Below are 16,847 nucleotides of genomic sequence, written 5' to 3' on the forward strand. Positions count from 1 at the left end.
AAGTGACTTACTCCCTAAGTACAGAGCCAGTGAGTTCCCTTCTAGATGATACATGAACATGGATGAAGCGGAAATTTTCTTAATTCCATCCTGGTTAGTGGCTAGGTAAGAATGACAATCTACGTGGTCTCTGCCTAAAATAAGCTGGTTTCTCCTCCTCTTTTCTGATACCTTTACCGGGACCTCAAGTTACCCTTGAGCTTTGGCAACACTCAAACACAACGCAGAGCAGAGCAGACGTTCCAGAGCCCAGCTTCTCCCTGAGCCCTCTCCCTACAACCCGCCGTAGATTCGCTGCCATGGGCCAATCTGTAAACGGGGAGTAAATTCCACTAACACCGTGTCGAAAAGAGATAACTAAAGAAAAGAAAAAAAAAAAAAAACTGATGGAAAGTTGCTCTTTTACCTAAGAAATCATCCCATCGTTCCCCCACAATTCAAAGATTTGACGTTTTGACTGTTTGGGGACCATTCCTCGCTAGGGATACTTCAATAAAACCGAACTCCCCTCAGGCCATCTGGGTGACGATGTTGTCATTTCAGCTGTTAAGGATAACTGTACACAGATCCAAAATAACAGAGGACGTCCTTTTATTGGCTGTCCACAGGAGTTTGGTCACACAAGGAGGTGAAGACTGTGGCAGGTGTGGTACAACACAACACCTCGGCTAACTACTAAACAGAAGGTTAACTGATGCTTGATGGGATAAAACCCCGGCAGCCCTCCGCAGCCCAGGCGCGCCACCTACCCATGTAGAATTAAGCTGAAGAAGCTGGCGACGGATGGCGTGGTCCATTAGTCTTGGTTTGTTGCACTGTCTTCCCATAAAACAGCACTTGAGAATTCACAAAATTAAAGAAAAAAAAAGAAGAAGAAAGAAAGCAGCAGTTGCCTTTCAATACCATCACCACCGTGAACAGACTGCAGCGTGGCATGCAAGTCCACATCTGGTCATTGTTTCCCTTTAGGTTTTTCTTAAATTAACAAATGGAATGGCATGTCTGTTTCAAATATTAGTAGCATAACACTTAAGTGCAATTTCAGTCCGGCCACAAGTGTCATAAACCTTCCGTGTATCTGTCCCAGAACAGCAAGAGGAACGCCCAGGCAGCCTCCTCTCCGCCCAGACTCCGACTGGGGGCCCCCGGAGGCTCCTCCCTCCCCACGCCCACCCTCCATATTCCAAAGACCTGAAAACAGCTACGTCTCTGTTTCCACCGTTATCAGAATGGTCAGGGTGGGGCAGAAAATTCAAATGGAACCAAGCTGCCAGCCTTTGGGTCCTGCCCTCCTCTGCCATCAGAGGGGGATCCGATTTTTCTCCCAGGGCTCTTCCTGCCTCAGGACCTGGAGTCGTCGTGGCCACCCCGGCACTGGGTCGCCGGAAGTCGCGGTGGGGCCGTCCGTCCGTCGCTCCTGCTGTCTGCAGCCCCCGGGCCGGGGCCCCGCGGTCACACGGAGCTGAGCTTCACCAGGCCGCGCACCGAATCCTCGTGCAGAGAGTCCTGGCTGGCGAGGCCCAGGACGTGCATGGTGCGGCTGTGCGCCAGCGGGCTGCCCGCCAACATCCCGGGCGGCGAGGGCGCTTCCTCCGGGGTCAGGAACTGGTGGCCCACGTGCTCCTCTTTCAGGGGCAGTATGTCTGTGAGCGCGGCCTCGGCGGCGAGGTTGGGCATGGAGGAGGGCGGCGTGGGCTGCCCCAGCGTCAGGCTGGCGCAGGGCGTGCCCAGGCCCGGCTTCCCGGGCAGGTGCAGCTCATCGCTGGCTAGGCTGGGCTCGCTCTGCAGCAGGGGCGTGGCCGCGGCCTGCAAAACGAATTTGGTGCTCTGAATGCACTGGTCTTGGTCGCACTGGAGAGCGGGAGGGAGCCAGCAAAGAGGAGGCGAGAGGAGTTGGCAAGGGGTGGGGAGGGAAGGGGGCACAGGGGGCAGGGAGGGGCGGGATACAAGAGAGAGAGAAACCCGTTAGTGACACCTGGGTCAGGGAGGGCAGAGAGGGTGCACAGTAGCCCAGTTCCATTTGGAGACACCTGGCTCCTGAACAGCTGCTCAAACTAATAGTCACCCACAGGTGTCCTGGGAGTACCACGCAGCCGCAGGCTTGACGGCCCGGCCCCTGTTCGCAGACAGGACCTAATTTAAAAACACTCCCGTGGACAGAGGCACGGGCCTTACCACCTGCAGTGGCCTGAGGCCAGTGCTACTTCTATGCTGAAAACCACTTTTACCACATTGTTTTAAAAATACAGGGGCCTGTCCACCCATTTCCCAGCAGCATTATTCGCAATAGCCAAAAGGTGGAAGCAAACGTCCATCGAGAGATGGACGGATAAACAAGATGTGGTCTGTACAGACATGGAGTATTACTCAGCTGTAAAAAGGAAGGATATTGGGCTTCCCTGGTGGCGCAGTGGTTGAGAGTCCGCCTGCCGATGCAGGGGAGGCGGGTTCATGCCCCGGTCCGGGAAGATCCCACATGCCGCGGAGCAGCTGGGCCCGTGAGCCATGGACGCTGAGCTTGCGCGTCGGGAGCCTGTGCTCCGCAACGGGAGAGGCCGCGGCAGTGAGAGGCCCGCGTAACGCAAAAAAAAAGGAAGGATATTCTGACACATGCTGTGGCACGGATGAACCTCGAAGACATCATGCTCAGTGAAATAAGCCAGATACAAAGGAAAAATACTATATGATTCCACTTATATGCGTTACCTAGAGGAGTCAAACTCAAAGACAGAAAGTAGAATGGTGGCTGCCAGGGTCTAGGGGGAGGGGTTGGGGAGTTACTCTTTAATGTATGGCGTTTCACTTTGCAAGAAGAAAAGAGTTCTGGAGATGAATAGTAGTGAGGGTTGGATAACAATGTGAATGTGCTTAACGCCATTGAACTGTACACTTAAAAATGGTTAAAGTGGTACATTTTATATGTATTATGCCACACACACACACACAAAGAAAAAGACACGGTCAACAGGAGCCCCTTAGGGCCTGATCAGACTATTGGTAAAAGCCTTAGAATTCCTCGCTGCTAAGTTTTCAACAGCTTCGAGAACCATTAATTGAGCTGTTTTTTTTTTAATCTGTGAAAGAGAATGTCAACATTTTACAAAATATTTCATTTTCTTCGAAGTGTTCTTAAATCTTAATCTCGTGTCCTTTGTTTAACTTTACCTGCTGGGCAAAGGAAATAGTGGAAACACATTTTTCTAGCTGGGGGAATTTGGGTCTCTGATACCGTTGAAACCCTTCCCTTGAGCTGTGGGCAAGTTTCCGAATAACTCGGAGATCTTGAACTTGAGTCTGTGCGGTGACTTGTTACCGAGTTTCAGGAGCAGGTGTGGCTATTAGGGGAGCTTATCCTGACTACGTCTGAGCAATAAGAGAGGCGCTCCACTGTTTCTGAAGAAGTTCTTAGAACAAACACGTTTCCCTTCTTTACAGATGCATCTCGTATGGGTGGGTGCCTTGCTCAAGACCTTACAGATAAAAGTAGGGGAAGGATCTGGGGTTTGGGACTGGGATCGTCTGACTGCAAACCCCTTTTCACCACCGCACATTCGACAGCTAGTAGGTGCTTAAGAAATGTGACTTGTCCATTATCCCCACTCTCTTTTTTCTGAACTCTAGAGCTACCATTGAACCACATACTCATAGCTTTGTGATGGAGGGACCTTGCCATCTTCCTGCCCAGACGCACACCTAGAACTTCCATCACTCACCGGCCTCCAGGCACAGAAGCAAACCAAACGATGCAACGCAGCCTTCAGGGGAAAAGAGAGTTTTCCCGAAGTCACACTTCTTTTACTTCTTCTGCTTCAGTGTGTGTGTCCTTCCTAGCCACGTGGGTTTCTTTCTAAAATCATGAGTGGTGGGCCATCCCCCAGCCGGCCCCCAATCCTCCAAGAGGAGGTGGAAGAGACACCGTCTCTAAGGAATTTGCGGGTTTTAGAAGTTCAAAGACCTTGGTTTCAGACAAGAGTAAAGCTCATGACGGAGCTTTAAAAAGGGAAAGCAAATCCTGGCTTTTCTCTGATGGCTTCATTCCAGCCAAGGGAACTTCAGGACGCTAAGAAGCTAGGAGAAGGGTGGGAAAGGGCTGGGGGGTGGGTGGAGGGCTACTCGGATGAGACAAAAATGCCATTAAAAAGTGCTTGAAAGGGGCTGATTGTTAGGCATTGACAGTCATTTAGTGTCTGCATTTTCCCAGTCGTCACCCGAATCTTTTGCCACACCAGTACTTATCCAGTGGGCAACTGCGTAGCCTTCTCTGCTCTTGCAGGGAGTTTCTGCTCGGGGCAGGGACCAGGGACCCTTGCTGCTGTGGGACAGCACAGCTGTCGGAGCTGCAGACAGCTCGGGTCCACTCACGCTCTCCAATGCTGTCAGTTCCGTTCAGCACATCGGCTCAGTCTTGACAGAGCAGAAGCGGAGAAGAGCAACCTTCCTGATTAAACATGCATCTTCTGGAAAGTCTCCCAGGGCTCTGGATATACTGTGCTTTGCAAAGAACATTTTATGAAAATCACCATTTATTGCTCTGGCGTTGCCTCCATTTTCTGTAGCTCAGTGCAGCCTCTGAGCCGCCGCCCCCTGCCCGTGACCCCAGGGCTGAGATGCTGCCCCAGCCAGAGAGCTCCTGCTCTCAAGCCTGGCCCCTTCCTGGATGATGGAATCTTGTTCTCAACTCTTCTTTCTGGAGCCCTCACTCATCCTAATACCTCGGTCCACACAACACGCCCAGCTCTGGGGAAAGATGAAACTGCAAACTAGATTTGCTGGTCTCTGTTGACCAGAAGAAAGCCTTTTTTTCTTAAATTGAAAACTGATTGGCAAATTCTATTTTAGGGATCAGCCCAAGCAATTCTGACTGGCTGGCTCCAGACTCACAGGAAAATACTGGGGCTGGCCAAAAAGTTCATTCGGTTTTTTCTGTACCATCTTATGGAAAACCCCGAATGAACTTTTTGCCCAACTCAATAGATTAGAGGTCAGAGCTGGAGGAGATTCCCAAGGTCAGGCGGCACAAGCATACGAGGGAGAGGCGGGCTCCCCACTCTCTTTCTCTCTTTCTCCCTCTGTCTCTCCGGTCAAGTGTCCTTTCCCCTTCCCTGGTCACGCCTCTCCAGCCATGCCCTGCAGCAGAGCTCACGGGCACCCAGCAGAAAACCCTGGGACAAAAGGGCTGCCGACAGTGCTCTGTTGAGTTCCTTAGAGCTCACGTTCGCCGGGAGGTCGATGTGGAGTTTGAGGGGCCCTCTGAGATTTTGCACTAAAGCATCCCCGCGCTGACTTAAACGAGACACCTGTGAAACAGCACAGCATAAACTGGCTTTGCCTCCTTAAATAGGCTGTTGATTAATCAAACAAGTTATTTACGGAGACAGCACTGCGCATGTGCAAGACGGGACCCCATGTCTTCAGGATGAACCCGGAACCGGGAATTTTTCACTTTATGGAACTCAGAGAAGTTTGTGGAACTCAAAGTGTTGCCACTGGAGCCCTTTGGGAAGTGAGAAGTCTTTCAGTAAGGAAAACCTGGCTTCCAGCAGCACGAGTAGCTTGTATGGACTGACTCAAGACTGGCTAAACAGCTTCCAAGTTTGAAATTCCCCGAACCCCTTAAAGTTCGCCTGAAACGTGGATGGAGGAGACAGATTTGAGTCCTGCCTCCTGTCTCCTTGAGAGTCAACCTTGCAATAAAGCTCTTTCTTTCTTCAAAAGCCAGTGCCATGGTCTTGGCTTCTATGCACATTGGGCAGTGAGTGAGCCCTTGCTAGGTAGCACCTGGAGGTGGGTTTACTCTGAAGCTATGAGCTTAAGTCCAGGGCCTTTTGTTTGCTTGCTTTCTAAGGCCTTGCTTGTTGTTTTGTCTTGCATATTATTTTCTTTTCTTTTTTTCTTTTATATAAATTTACTTATTTATTTTTGGCTGTGTTGGGTCTTCGTTGCTGAGCGCAGGCTTTCTCTAGTTGCGGCGAGCGGGGGCTACTCTTCATTGTGGTGCACGGGCTTCTCATTGCGGTGGCTTCTCTTGTTGCGGAGCATGGGCTCTAGGTGCGTGGGCTTCAGTAGTTGTGGCAGACGGGCTCAGTAGTTGTGGCTTGCGGGCTCTAGAGTGCAGGCTCAGTAGTTGTGGTGCATGGGCTTAGTTGCTCCGCGGCATGTGGGATCTTCCCGGACCAGGGATTGAACCCGTGTCCCCTGCGTTGGCAGGCAGATTCTTAACTGCGCCACCAGGGAAGTCCCTCTTTTTTCTTAAAAAGGGCTCCAGATTGCATGACTCAGGCCCCTCCAAACCTGGGTCCACTCCTGCACACACCTATTGGTGCTTTCCTGCAGCCAAACCCACAACACGTTAAAACTGTAGCAAATCTGTCCTCAGCCTCATGGTCAGGACCCTGTTGAAAACACGCTCCAGTTTCCCAGGAGTAAAGCTTAAGGACTTAAATATGTGAAAGAAAACATTTAGCCTAAGCCATTTAATTTTTTTAAAAATCGAAATGTCACAAATCTTTTCAAAATGACTATTTTGAACAGTGACTTGTGTTATCTGACTTTAAGCACCTGTTCTACAGGGATTTGTTTAAATATTTTAAAAGATGACTGTCTGAGTATAGTTGTGGATATTTCCATTGTTATAGGGACTGCTTTCATATTAATAATGAACCTACTCTGTCCCCTCCTCCAGTTTACCTTGCGGCAAGATTGTATCAGTGAGAAGATTGCTGGGACCACCATGAACCTAAGTGTCTAAATCCTGCTGTAACCCATAGCTTTGAAAATAGTTTGCCACATTTAAACTGATTTCTATTTAGAAGACCATTCCCATTTGGGGCGCCCAGGGACCAGGCTTTCTTCCACAGGATACTGTGTTATAATCTTCCTATTGGTTCATAACAGGACACTAAAATGGGTTCCAATCAAGGAAAGTGCAATTAATTCCACTCTACCCAGTGGAACGTATAATTCTCATGATATTAACTTTGCATGTTTTGGACATCTTTTTAGAAGAAACTCAATGACTAGGGGATATCTGATTTAAAAAAAAAAAGTCCAGCCTCTTCCTCATTTTGCACACTGCCAAAATTCCAAGGAGGATGGGCTAATAAACCATCATTGGTTGCAATTCCCATATGAGAACTTCAAGAACTTCAAGGGACAAAACAGCCAATAGTTTCAGGGTTACTGTGAAGATGACCCATGAAAAAATGTCCTTACACCTTATTTGCCCATTCTAATCCTTATTTGCCCATTTCTTCTTGATTTTTCTACTTAATTTTTTCTCTCTGGCCTCACTAATTCTCTTCTCTTTCCCTCTCCATCTTTTCCTTCATTGATTTCCTTCCCTCTTATCCTTTTCCCTCTTCTTGCTTTCTTCTTCTCCTCCTTTTCTCCCCCGCCCCCCCCCCCCCCCCCCCCCACTTTTCTCTTTGACCTTTTTACGCCACCAACCCGCCTTCCTGGCTGTTCATTCAAGGACTCATATCTTCAACCAGTAGAGGGAGACATAACTGCTCACTTTTTTTCTCTCACAACTTGGAACAGGGCTTATATTCCAGCACTAACACCAAGAAGCCATGAGGTATATTTCAATGTATCTAACCAGTTATATAATCTTAAAGAGAAACAAGCAAGCAGCCAGAGATTGGACAGTGACAGTCCATCACTATGAAGAGGAAATTGAGAAACTCACTGTTTTCATTCCAAAACAACACTTTAACGGTTCATATTTATCAAATATTAGATTGAACCAAATGAAATTGTCATTTTTTAGGTCAAAAGTCATCCAAGTGCTGACTACTAATAGAACAGAAACATGACTGCATTTAAGAATGTCTATGGACAGACCCTTCTGTTGGCAGCATAAAACTAATACTGTCTGGAGTGCTGGAGCATTTGCTGTGGTTGCAGTAAGTCACTGACAGCTGGCTGACTTACTGCCCAAATGAAGCACTGGCGTTTAACTTGCAAAGAAGCTTATGGTTTCAGATGTTTGGATGTCACACACATTATCACTTAATGTTACAGTTTAAAAATACCATAGAGATAAGTTAGTTTTGTTTCTGCAGGTTTTCAAATAAAATTGCTCATGGTGGAATGCATTTTATTTTACTCTAGCTGACTTCTTGTTTGAAATAATCCTAGCATACAGATTAAAGGCTGCCAAAACCAAAGCTAGGTGTTTTCTAGATGGTCTTATATACAAACTAAGAATACGTAAAATTATTTACTTCTTTTGCTCCAATTCTTTCAAAAGTATTAGCATTGGGCATCAGTTATTTCTGCTTGGCTGTGAAGCTATGTTCTGGGGTCTTATGAATGCTCATTTACTTTAATAAAAACACTATAAATTTCTAAAATCCACCTAAAATATAGGTTAGGAGGAGTGCTTCCTCTTTATTCTTTTTTAAAACATTAGCATTTAAGTTTGCTCAAGTTATTTTTTCTATTATATTTGATTTTTCAGACTATGCATGAAGAGTCCTTCTGTGAAACTAGTTTAATAAATCATGCAACTGCTAGGTTTAATCTTGTTTTGATATTGGATTAAGAGGATTTAAAATGAGGTTAAGTAAATATAGCAAATGATTAAAAAAAATCCAACAATTATGTACTATGTTAGGGTTAGGGTTAGGGTTAGACTATCTTTGTGTTTAGCAAGTGACCCCAAAGGATCACAAGTGCCGGCTTTAAACAAACTATGATCCTGATGTCATACAGAACTTAAATTATTTGACCATCAAATGAGATATGCACACTAAAAAGTGGACCATACCTGAATGTCATGACTGTGCATAGACACATTGTCATGGAAAGACCTTCAGTATAAGGTAATAATAAAAGCCAATAATGAGGAAAATAGGAATAACTAAAACATGGTCTTCAGTTGACACTGGGGTTATGTGCACAAAATTCCAGTGTGGATCCTCAGAATTTCATGGGTGTTCAGATGACAAGGGCTATACTGGGGTCACATGCACTATTTAAATACCTTAGATGTCACTTCATTACTTCTCTAACGTTTTCTTTCTTGGGAATCTGTAGTAGAGGGAAGATCACTTAGTTACTAAATAACCATCCCCATCCCCCAATTATGTGAGATGATAAGTTAACAGTGAATTTTCCCATTTTTCAGATAATAAGACCTCTATGGGTACTTTGCTGCCAGCTATCTATCAATATTTACATAATTTTTCTGCCCTGCAATTATCAGTATGTTTATCTAAGGCTAAAGCCTTTACTTTTATTTCTAAAATAGTACAATTTCCCTAGGAACACTTTTCCTATCATTCAGGAAACGCCTTTCTGATCTAGACTTTAATAATAAAATAATAGGCAAAAATTTGGCCCAAGATACCTAGAATCTCTTTCCCTCCAGCCTTTCCTTTCTCTGCAAATGAACATGCCAAGTCTGGTGCTAAATATAAAGTCTCCAAATGCTCCTCCTTTGAGGTGAGCACTAGAAACACTTCTAGGTCAGAGGAATCATGTTCCACGGCTAAGTCAGTATTTACTGCTAGTAGAGCGGGTAGCAAAAATGGGGGAATACGGCAATGTTGGCTGCAAAAGGCCCTTTAATCACAGAGATAAGGCTTCTATTCCCAGGAATGGTGGATAACCTACACTGGACTAGTACTGCCTCTGTGTACAAGGAAGTATATAAAACTGGCCAAAATACGTGAAGCAAACAGTTTCCAATAGTGCACAACAGACAATGCAAGGCTGCAGTCCCCGAGAGGAGGGAAACTCACAGGTGAGCCCCACAGTCAACCAGCCCTTTCCTTGGGAAGAATTTCCCAACCATGGTATAGGCTGAACAGAGCAGAGAAGTTCTTCTGAGTAGAGAAAGCAGAGATCAGAGGGTAAGGAAGCTTGAGTGGCTGGATCTGTATGGCAGGGCATTGCAGAAGACGATGCTGTGCAGAGAAGGGGGCCAGAAATGCTAGTAGGGGTTTCCCACACAAGTCTGTAGCTGTGCTGTGTATGTGCAGGAAGAGTCCCTTCCCCCTTCACCCCCCAACCCCCCCAACCCAGGCTTATGAGACAACAGCTATAACGGGGCTGAGAGAGGCATAGAGATACTAGAAGTTGAGAAAAGTAGTGCTGGGGGACATTGATCTCATTAACACCCCCAATACCTTGTTAACATGCCTGGCATCCAGCTATCACATTAGGAAGGCTATACCTTAGGAGTAAGAATCATGCCCTAAACTAAGACCCTAGACCGGCCCTAACAATGGCTAAATCAAACCCTGACAAGATCTTTGAGGGAGACAGAATTTGGAGGTTGAGCTCCTTCAAATTAGAGGGGCATGAGAAACATCTTGGACCTCCCATAAGTCTGTACTGACAAAATATAATACAAGCCTACACAAGTTCAAGATGATTAGCCACTAATTGAACTGCCTGCTAAAACAAGGATCAACACTTCAAGAGATAACAAAATCCAGTCTCTACAAATATATTACCCAAAATATATCCAATAAAATATCAATATACATACAAATAAATAGAAAAATGTAACCTAGAGTTAAGAAAAAAAGTGGTGAAAAGGAACCAAACCCAACTCAGCCCAAATATGCTTAGCAGATAAAGACTTTAAGCAACATAATAATGTTCAAATATTATAGTAAAATATGGCTTCAATGAGTAAATAGATAGGGAATCTCAGTAGAGAAATGAAACTAAGCAGATAAATTAAATGAACCAAATGAAAATTGTAGAACTAAAAAGTATAACAACCAAAGTGAAAAATTCTCTGGATTCATTTAACAGTAGATTGGAGAGGGCAGAAGAAAGAATCAGTGAACATGAAGACAGATCAGAAGAAATTATCCAATTTCTGGACCTAGAGTCTGTTATACAGAGTGAAGTAAGTCAGAAAGAGGAAAACAAATACTATATGCTAACACATATATATGGAATCTAAAAAAAAAAAGGTTCTGAAGAACCTAGGGGCAGGAAGGAATAAAGACACAGATGTAGAGAATGGACTTGAGGACATGGGGAGGGGGAAGGGTAAGCTGGGACGAAGTGAGAGAGTAACACTGACATATACACTACCAAGTGTAAAATAGATAGCTAGTGGGAAGCAGCTGCAAAGCACAGGCAGATCAGCTCGGTGCTTTGTGACCACCTAGAGGGCTGGGATAGGGAGGGTGGGAGGGAGACTCAAGAGGGAGGAGATATGGGGCTATACGTAAGCATATAGCTGATTTACTTTGTTATACAGCAGAAACTAACACACCATTGTAAAGCAATTATACTCCAATAAAAAATGTTGAAAAAAAAAGAAATCATCCAATTTGAAGAGCTGAGAAAGAAAGTTTGAAGAAAAATGCACAGAGCCTCAGGGACTTACCCTCTGGGGCAAAATATCAAATGGTTTAACATAGGAGTAATTGGAGTCCCAGGAGGAGAGAAAATGAGATGAGGCCCCCCCCCGAAAACTGAAGACATAATAGCCAAAATGTCCCAATTTGATGAAAAATGATAACTTGCAGATCCAAGAAACTGAGTGAACTCTGAGGAGTTTAATAGTGGAGATCACCCTTGGACTAGGTCAATAATTACTTGGGTACTGATGTTTCCACCTGGACAAACCTTTAACACAGACTGAAGTGCTGCAAAATGGTTTGGGCTTAGGGGAAGCAAGTGAAGAGAAAAAAAGAAGAGTTAATGTGTCATTGGTTAACACTGTCATTTGTAACAGAGCAGAAACTGAAGTTTCATAGATATTTGCTTGGTCCAATTGTAGGTTAGATTATGGAGTGGTTACATTCAGTTCCACAGCTGGTTTTGTGACTGACCACAGCAGCTTAATCATCGTTCTGCATGGAAGCCCTGGGTGATGTGATTTCACAGCCCTGGGAGGAGACTTCATGCCGCTCTGCTCCATAAGACCTTCCCACCTGGGAAACTTTTGGTATATGGTTAAAGAAGAGCACTTTCCTTAGAGTTAGACTGCTAAGGATGAAAACTCAGCCCAGCCACTGGTTAGCTATGTCACAAACTTAGCATCCCTGAATCTCAGTCTCCTCAAAGGGGCAATTAGAATACCCACATCAGGTAGTTCTGTGAGGATGAAATGAGATGATAATGTAGCCCAGTGCCTGGCACATAGTCAATTTCTCTCTCTTTCTCATTTAACCAACACTCACCGAGACCAACTACCATAGGAACTAGCCTAGACAATGGGGATATAGTGCTGAACAAACAGCATTAAACATTCAGTTATTATTTTATTATTGCCAGAAATGTTTTTAATAGAGGGTAAAAACTTTCATTCACAATTAAAATTCATATATCCTGAAATTCGGCTTAAATTCCCTTTAACGTATAGATGATTGATAACAGATCTTTTGCAAAGAGCAGATTTTGACAGGAGAGACAGGGTGAGGATAACGGGCTGTGGCGACTGAAAGCATATGGGAGGGAGTCACTCTACACACAGCATTCACGGCTACAGCGCAGCAAAGTGTAGGGTTGACAGCAGGGACTGTTGGGGTCGAAGTGTGAAGTTGGAATTGGCCAAATTTACTGAAGTTCTCTGTGCCTGTTTTATTCATTCTGTAAAATGGGGATAAAATTAGTAGCATCCTCACAGGGTCAGCGTGCGTTATCCATGTGACAGCATTGGAAGGGCATGTGGTATGCTACGTGCTGGTAAGCTGTGGGATCTGGTAAACACTACGCAGTGGGAGCATGAATGAACTGGAGAGAGGGGCTGGGGCGGAGACACGTCCGGCTTTACGGTCTGCTTAGTGCCAGCCCTGCCCGTGCAGGACTGTCTCCTCCCCCTGCACTCCTGTTAATATTGTATTTATACCACCGAAGCCATAACGAACAACGGAAACAATGGAAAGGCTCACGCTCTAGTGCCTGAATGGCCATAAATGCACAGTAGAATGGACCATTATCTGGCACAGTGATGTTGCCCTGCTGACAAGGCCGGTGGCCTGGATGACAGGCTCTGAGTTGGAAGGAACCCTGAGGGTCAATGTCCAGCCCTCCCGCCAGTGCTGACTCCTCTGTGGCCACGTTGCTGGGGGTGCCACCTCCCCCAGCCTGAACACCTCTGTGGCAGGGGCTCCCGTCTGCCATGAGCTCTGGGTGTTGGGCATTCCCCTCTTGGATTGAGTACCATCTGCCTCCCGGGCCCACCTTCCGGTCCCAGTTCTGGCTTGTGGGACCATGAAGAACATATCTCATCTTACTTCCCCAAACAGCTTTCAGCTCCTGCCTCTCCTGAACACGTTCTGACGTACTGGGGGCACTCCCAGCAGTGGGTAGGCGCCTTGGGACCAAAAAGAGTTCCCCCAGCCTTAAGCCCAGTGGAAACCTGGGTTTCCCCTAACACAGGCAGCATGGCAAGACAGGAAGCGCAGGGCGCCCCAGGCAGTTAGCTTTTAAATTGATCTGTCTACAGGCAACTCACTACTTTATAATTGGTAATGATTTCTCTGTAATCACATGTGTGCTGGGGAATTCTTATGAAGTGAGAAAAACCCAACCTACAAATCATTTCTAAGATGTAATGAAATTTTGATGAAAGCTAAATTTAACAATTAATGAAGTTGACATATTCATGGGTCTCATAGACATTAAACATTTATTAATTTTGATTTTGCTGTTTTCTTTTCATGTTTCAGAGCTCATAATTATTTTTCAGGACTTAAAATTTTTCATACTCCCCAGAAAAGCACACAGGTGCTTTGCCTGTGGTGTCTAGTGGGTAAAATGACCATGTCCTGTCTCTTGGCCCATGGGTTAATTTGATCCTACCAAGGCCATCACTTCATGAAGCCATGTTGCCATGTCACTGCATCAAAGGGAACTCCTTCCCTCTAGTTCCTAGTTCCACATTCAAGGGGGAGCCTTTTGCAGATGTTGACAAAATTGGAGGAAGACAGGAATGAGGAAAGGAAGACAGGAACAAACTAATATTTATTCAGAACTTCCCTTGAGCAAGCCCCTGTGAGGGGAACTTTCAAATACATTCAGTTGAATGTTTAACCAGCACCTACTATGTGCCAGGCCCTTTGTTATAAAGTGGTGATGGGAGGGAGGTGAACATCATTATCCCCTTCTTCATTTTACAGTTTAGGAACTTAAGACTCTCGGGATGAAGTGACTTGCCAAGGTCACCCAGCCCCCAGTCAGTCACTGCAAGCCCAGGCTCTCTGATCCCACATCCCAGCTCTCTGCCTTTCCCTGCTGTGTTCAGTTGTACTTAAATCTGTCCATTTGCAAAGCTTTTCCTTCCATTGTCTTCCATAATTATCCTGTTCTATTATCCTCACTAGTAGTATCCAATTAGATAAAGAAACTTGACCTGATGGGGGCAGAATTGGCAGGCATGGGTGGAGAGAAAGTTAGCAAAAGATAATAAATGCTGATTTCAAAAAATAATCTTCCAGGGGCTTCCCTGGTGGCGCAGTGGTTGGGAGTCCGCCTGTCGACGCGGGGGACACGGGTTCGTGCCCCGGTCCGGGAAGATCCCACATGACGCGGAGCGGCTGGGCCCGTGAGCCATGGCCGCTGAGCCTGCGCGTCCAGAGCCTGTGCTCCGCAACGGGAGAGGTCACAACAGTGAGAGGCCCGCGTACCGCAAAAAAAAAAAATCTTCCAGCATGTGGGATGAAATCAGATTAATATCTCAGATGACAAACAGGAGCATGTCTTACAGTTTTTTTAAAATGCTAGATCGACTGGATTCTAGGATAACTAATAAAATTGATTCACATCTCCAGTATTTCAAAGTGAATTTCTACCAACCATGTCATTCCTTCCTAAGTACGGCGAAGCAAATCTTCCCCGAGCTTTCTATATATCAACCTGCAGGGCGCCTCCCCCTATCCCCAGGCATCCGAGGGTATCCCATTTCTACATATTGAAATCAGCTTCCCCCTAACTGGTACCTCCTTTTATATCTCCTGTTGGTGATGTGTATGGTCATCTTGTCACCAAGCTGAAAGGCAGGAGGCACCCCTGGCTCCCTGCTCCCAGATTTCCACATCAGCTCCATCTCCAAGTCCTGGACTGTCAAAGCCTCTTTTCTGAACCCACTCTGCTGTCCTGGCCTGTTTGTCATGGACTCTGTTGTGGGTGATTCAGGTCTATAGAGAGCAAACAGTGGGCCACAAGACTGGGTCCCTTTCAGAAACACTTCTTTAGGGGAATTTGTTCCTGATAAAGAGAGGCCATTGACTTACAGACCACTGAAGAATTTTAAGGCACTGATGGTCGGGGCCAGCCAGACTGTGAGCTCAGGTGCCCATGGAAAGACTCCGTCCCTGCCCCGTCTCCCAGGTGCAGAGTGAAAACAAAGCACCCGTCCCACACCTCCACAGAAGCGTGGCCCAGGGACCTCTCTGGAGAGGCACCAGTTTTTGCTGTCAGTGAATGAACAGCTTGTCTGATTATTTGCACTGAGGTGTGCATGGCTGATCTAAGGTTTTGGCTGAAAGTGGGGAGACCTGGCAGCAGAGTCCGCTGCACATTTAAAGAGGGGCTGAGGGAGCGGGTGCAGACTGAGGCAAAGGGACGGCACGGGACTCAGGGACTCGCCAGACAGCCAGCCCTGCTTGGGGCAGCTCTCGCTCACCCCAGACAGCAGCCCGGTTCTGTGTGAGGGGCTTTCCAGAGCAAGCTGCCTCAAGTTGTTTCTGGAAGAGATGTTGTGTAGCTCCCCGACACAACCCCAAACAAACTGACCACCTGTTGGGCGGGGGGCGTAAGCCTTCGGCGGATATCGCCTTAATTTAACGCTTCCTTGCCCTCTCTGAGCCTGCCAGCCCAGGGGTGTCCCGGGAAGCTTTCTAGGTGACTGACTGTTACAGGTCAGTGAACACAGATGTGGGAGAGAAGCCTCTGTGGGGCGCTGCAGGTCCTACCGTATCGCTCTGTGACTGTGTGGCCCCGTACGCGGCCATCCCGTTGGAGGGTGCGGCTGGCCGTGGGGTGTCAGGCTGGATGTACCCTCTTCTGTCAATGAGGCTGCAAGAGAAAACAGAACAATGCAGGGGTCAGAGAGCGAATAAAAAGCCCAAAACACCGACAACGCTCTCTTAATTTCCATCTCGGGGGTCCGTTTTCTGTGACGGGCCCCCAAGGCGCTTCAGAATACACCTCTGCTCGCCTTCATGTGTGGTCAGGCTCCAGAGTCTACCACTTCTGCCCTTAGAAACGCCTGGAGCATCTGTTCCCTCCCTGCCACCTGCTGCAGGCCCCGCACTCCGCCCCCGTCCTGATCACGTCACCCCTCCTGCCTGCACAGCCTCCATCACCTGCCATCGGAGCCCAGACCCCCTTGCTCGGCCTTCAGGCCTCACACAACCTGTCCCCAACCTTCCTCTCCGGCCTCAAATCCACATCTTGTCACACACGGCATTCACGGCTTCATTCCTTCAACAAGCGCGTCTGAGCACCTACTACGCGCCAGTGCTCTGCCCGGGAGCAGAAGCCACGCACCCGCTGTGCGTTCTCTGCTTTGTCGTCTCTGTTTCTGTTCAGGCTGTGGCTTTTAATTGCCCGAAGTCACTTTCCCTTCCCGTCCGCTGTCCATTCTTCTCGGCCTCCAGCCCCTGCTCTTGGCCCTATATCCGCTTTCTTCCCTCATCTGGCTTCTCTCAGCCCTGCCTGTGATCCTCCTGCTGGTACATGCCACTGCTGGCCTGATGTCACAGTGATCTATACGAGTGACTCCTCTGTGGAGCAGCCCGCAGGCCCCCGGGGGCAGGCTTCATCTCGTCTCCCCCACGGCACCTGTCCCGGAGGATCTGGCCCCTCTGGCCCGCCCTCGGAGCGCCGTGGGCGCCGTATCACATCACGCTGGCTCCACGTGTTTCCGT

The 16,847-nt window shown here is 47.2% G+C and overlaps 1 protein-coding gene across 4 annotated transcripts in view; it reads right to left on the minus strand.

Annotated features, from left to right (window-relative positions):
* Positions 1-575: 575 nt before the first annotated feature.
* The window catches only part of ZDHHC14 (zinc finger DHHC-type palmitoyltransferase 14), a 275,052-nt gene continuing 258,780 nt past the window's right edge, over positions 576-16,847 (minus strand). For 2 of the 4 annotated variants that reach the window (XM_060029718.1, XM_060029719.1), the window contains exons 8-9: positions 15,891-15,993; positions 576-1,806 (exon numbers count right to left, since the gene is read on the minus strand). In XM_060029718.1, the coding sequence (XP_059885701.1) occupies positions 1,453-1,806; positions 15,891-15,993 (457 nt within the window). In that variant the 3' untranslated portion in view covers positions 576-1,452. Of the gene's footprint in view, positions 1,852-15,890; positions 15,994-16,847 lie in introns of all 4 variants that reach the window. The other 2 variants (XM_060029716.1, XM_060029717.1) reach the window with 1 other exon arrangement.

This window comes from Delphinus delphis, chromosome 14 (assembly GCF_949987515.2).
Source record: "Delphinus delphis chromosome 14, mDelDel1.2, whole genome shotgun sequence".
Lineage (NCBI taxonomy): Eukaryota > Metazoa > Chordata > Mammalia > Artiodactyla > Delphinidae > Delphinus > Delphinus delphis.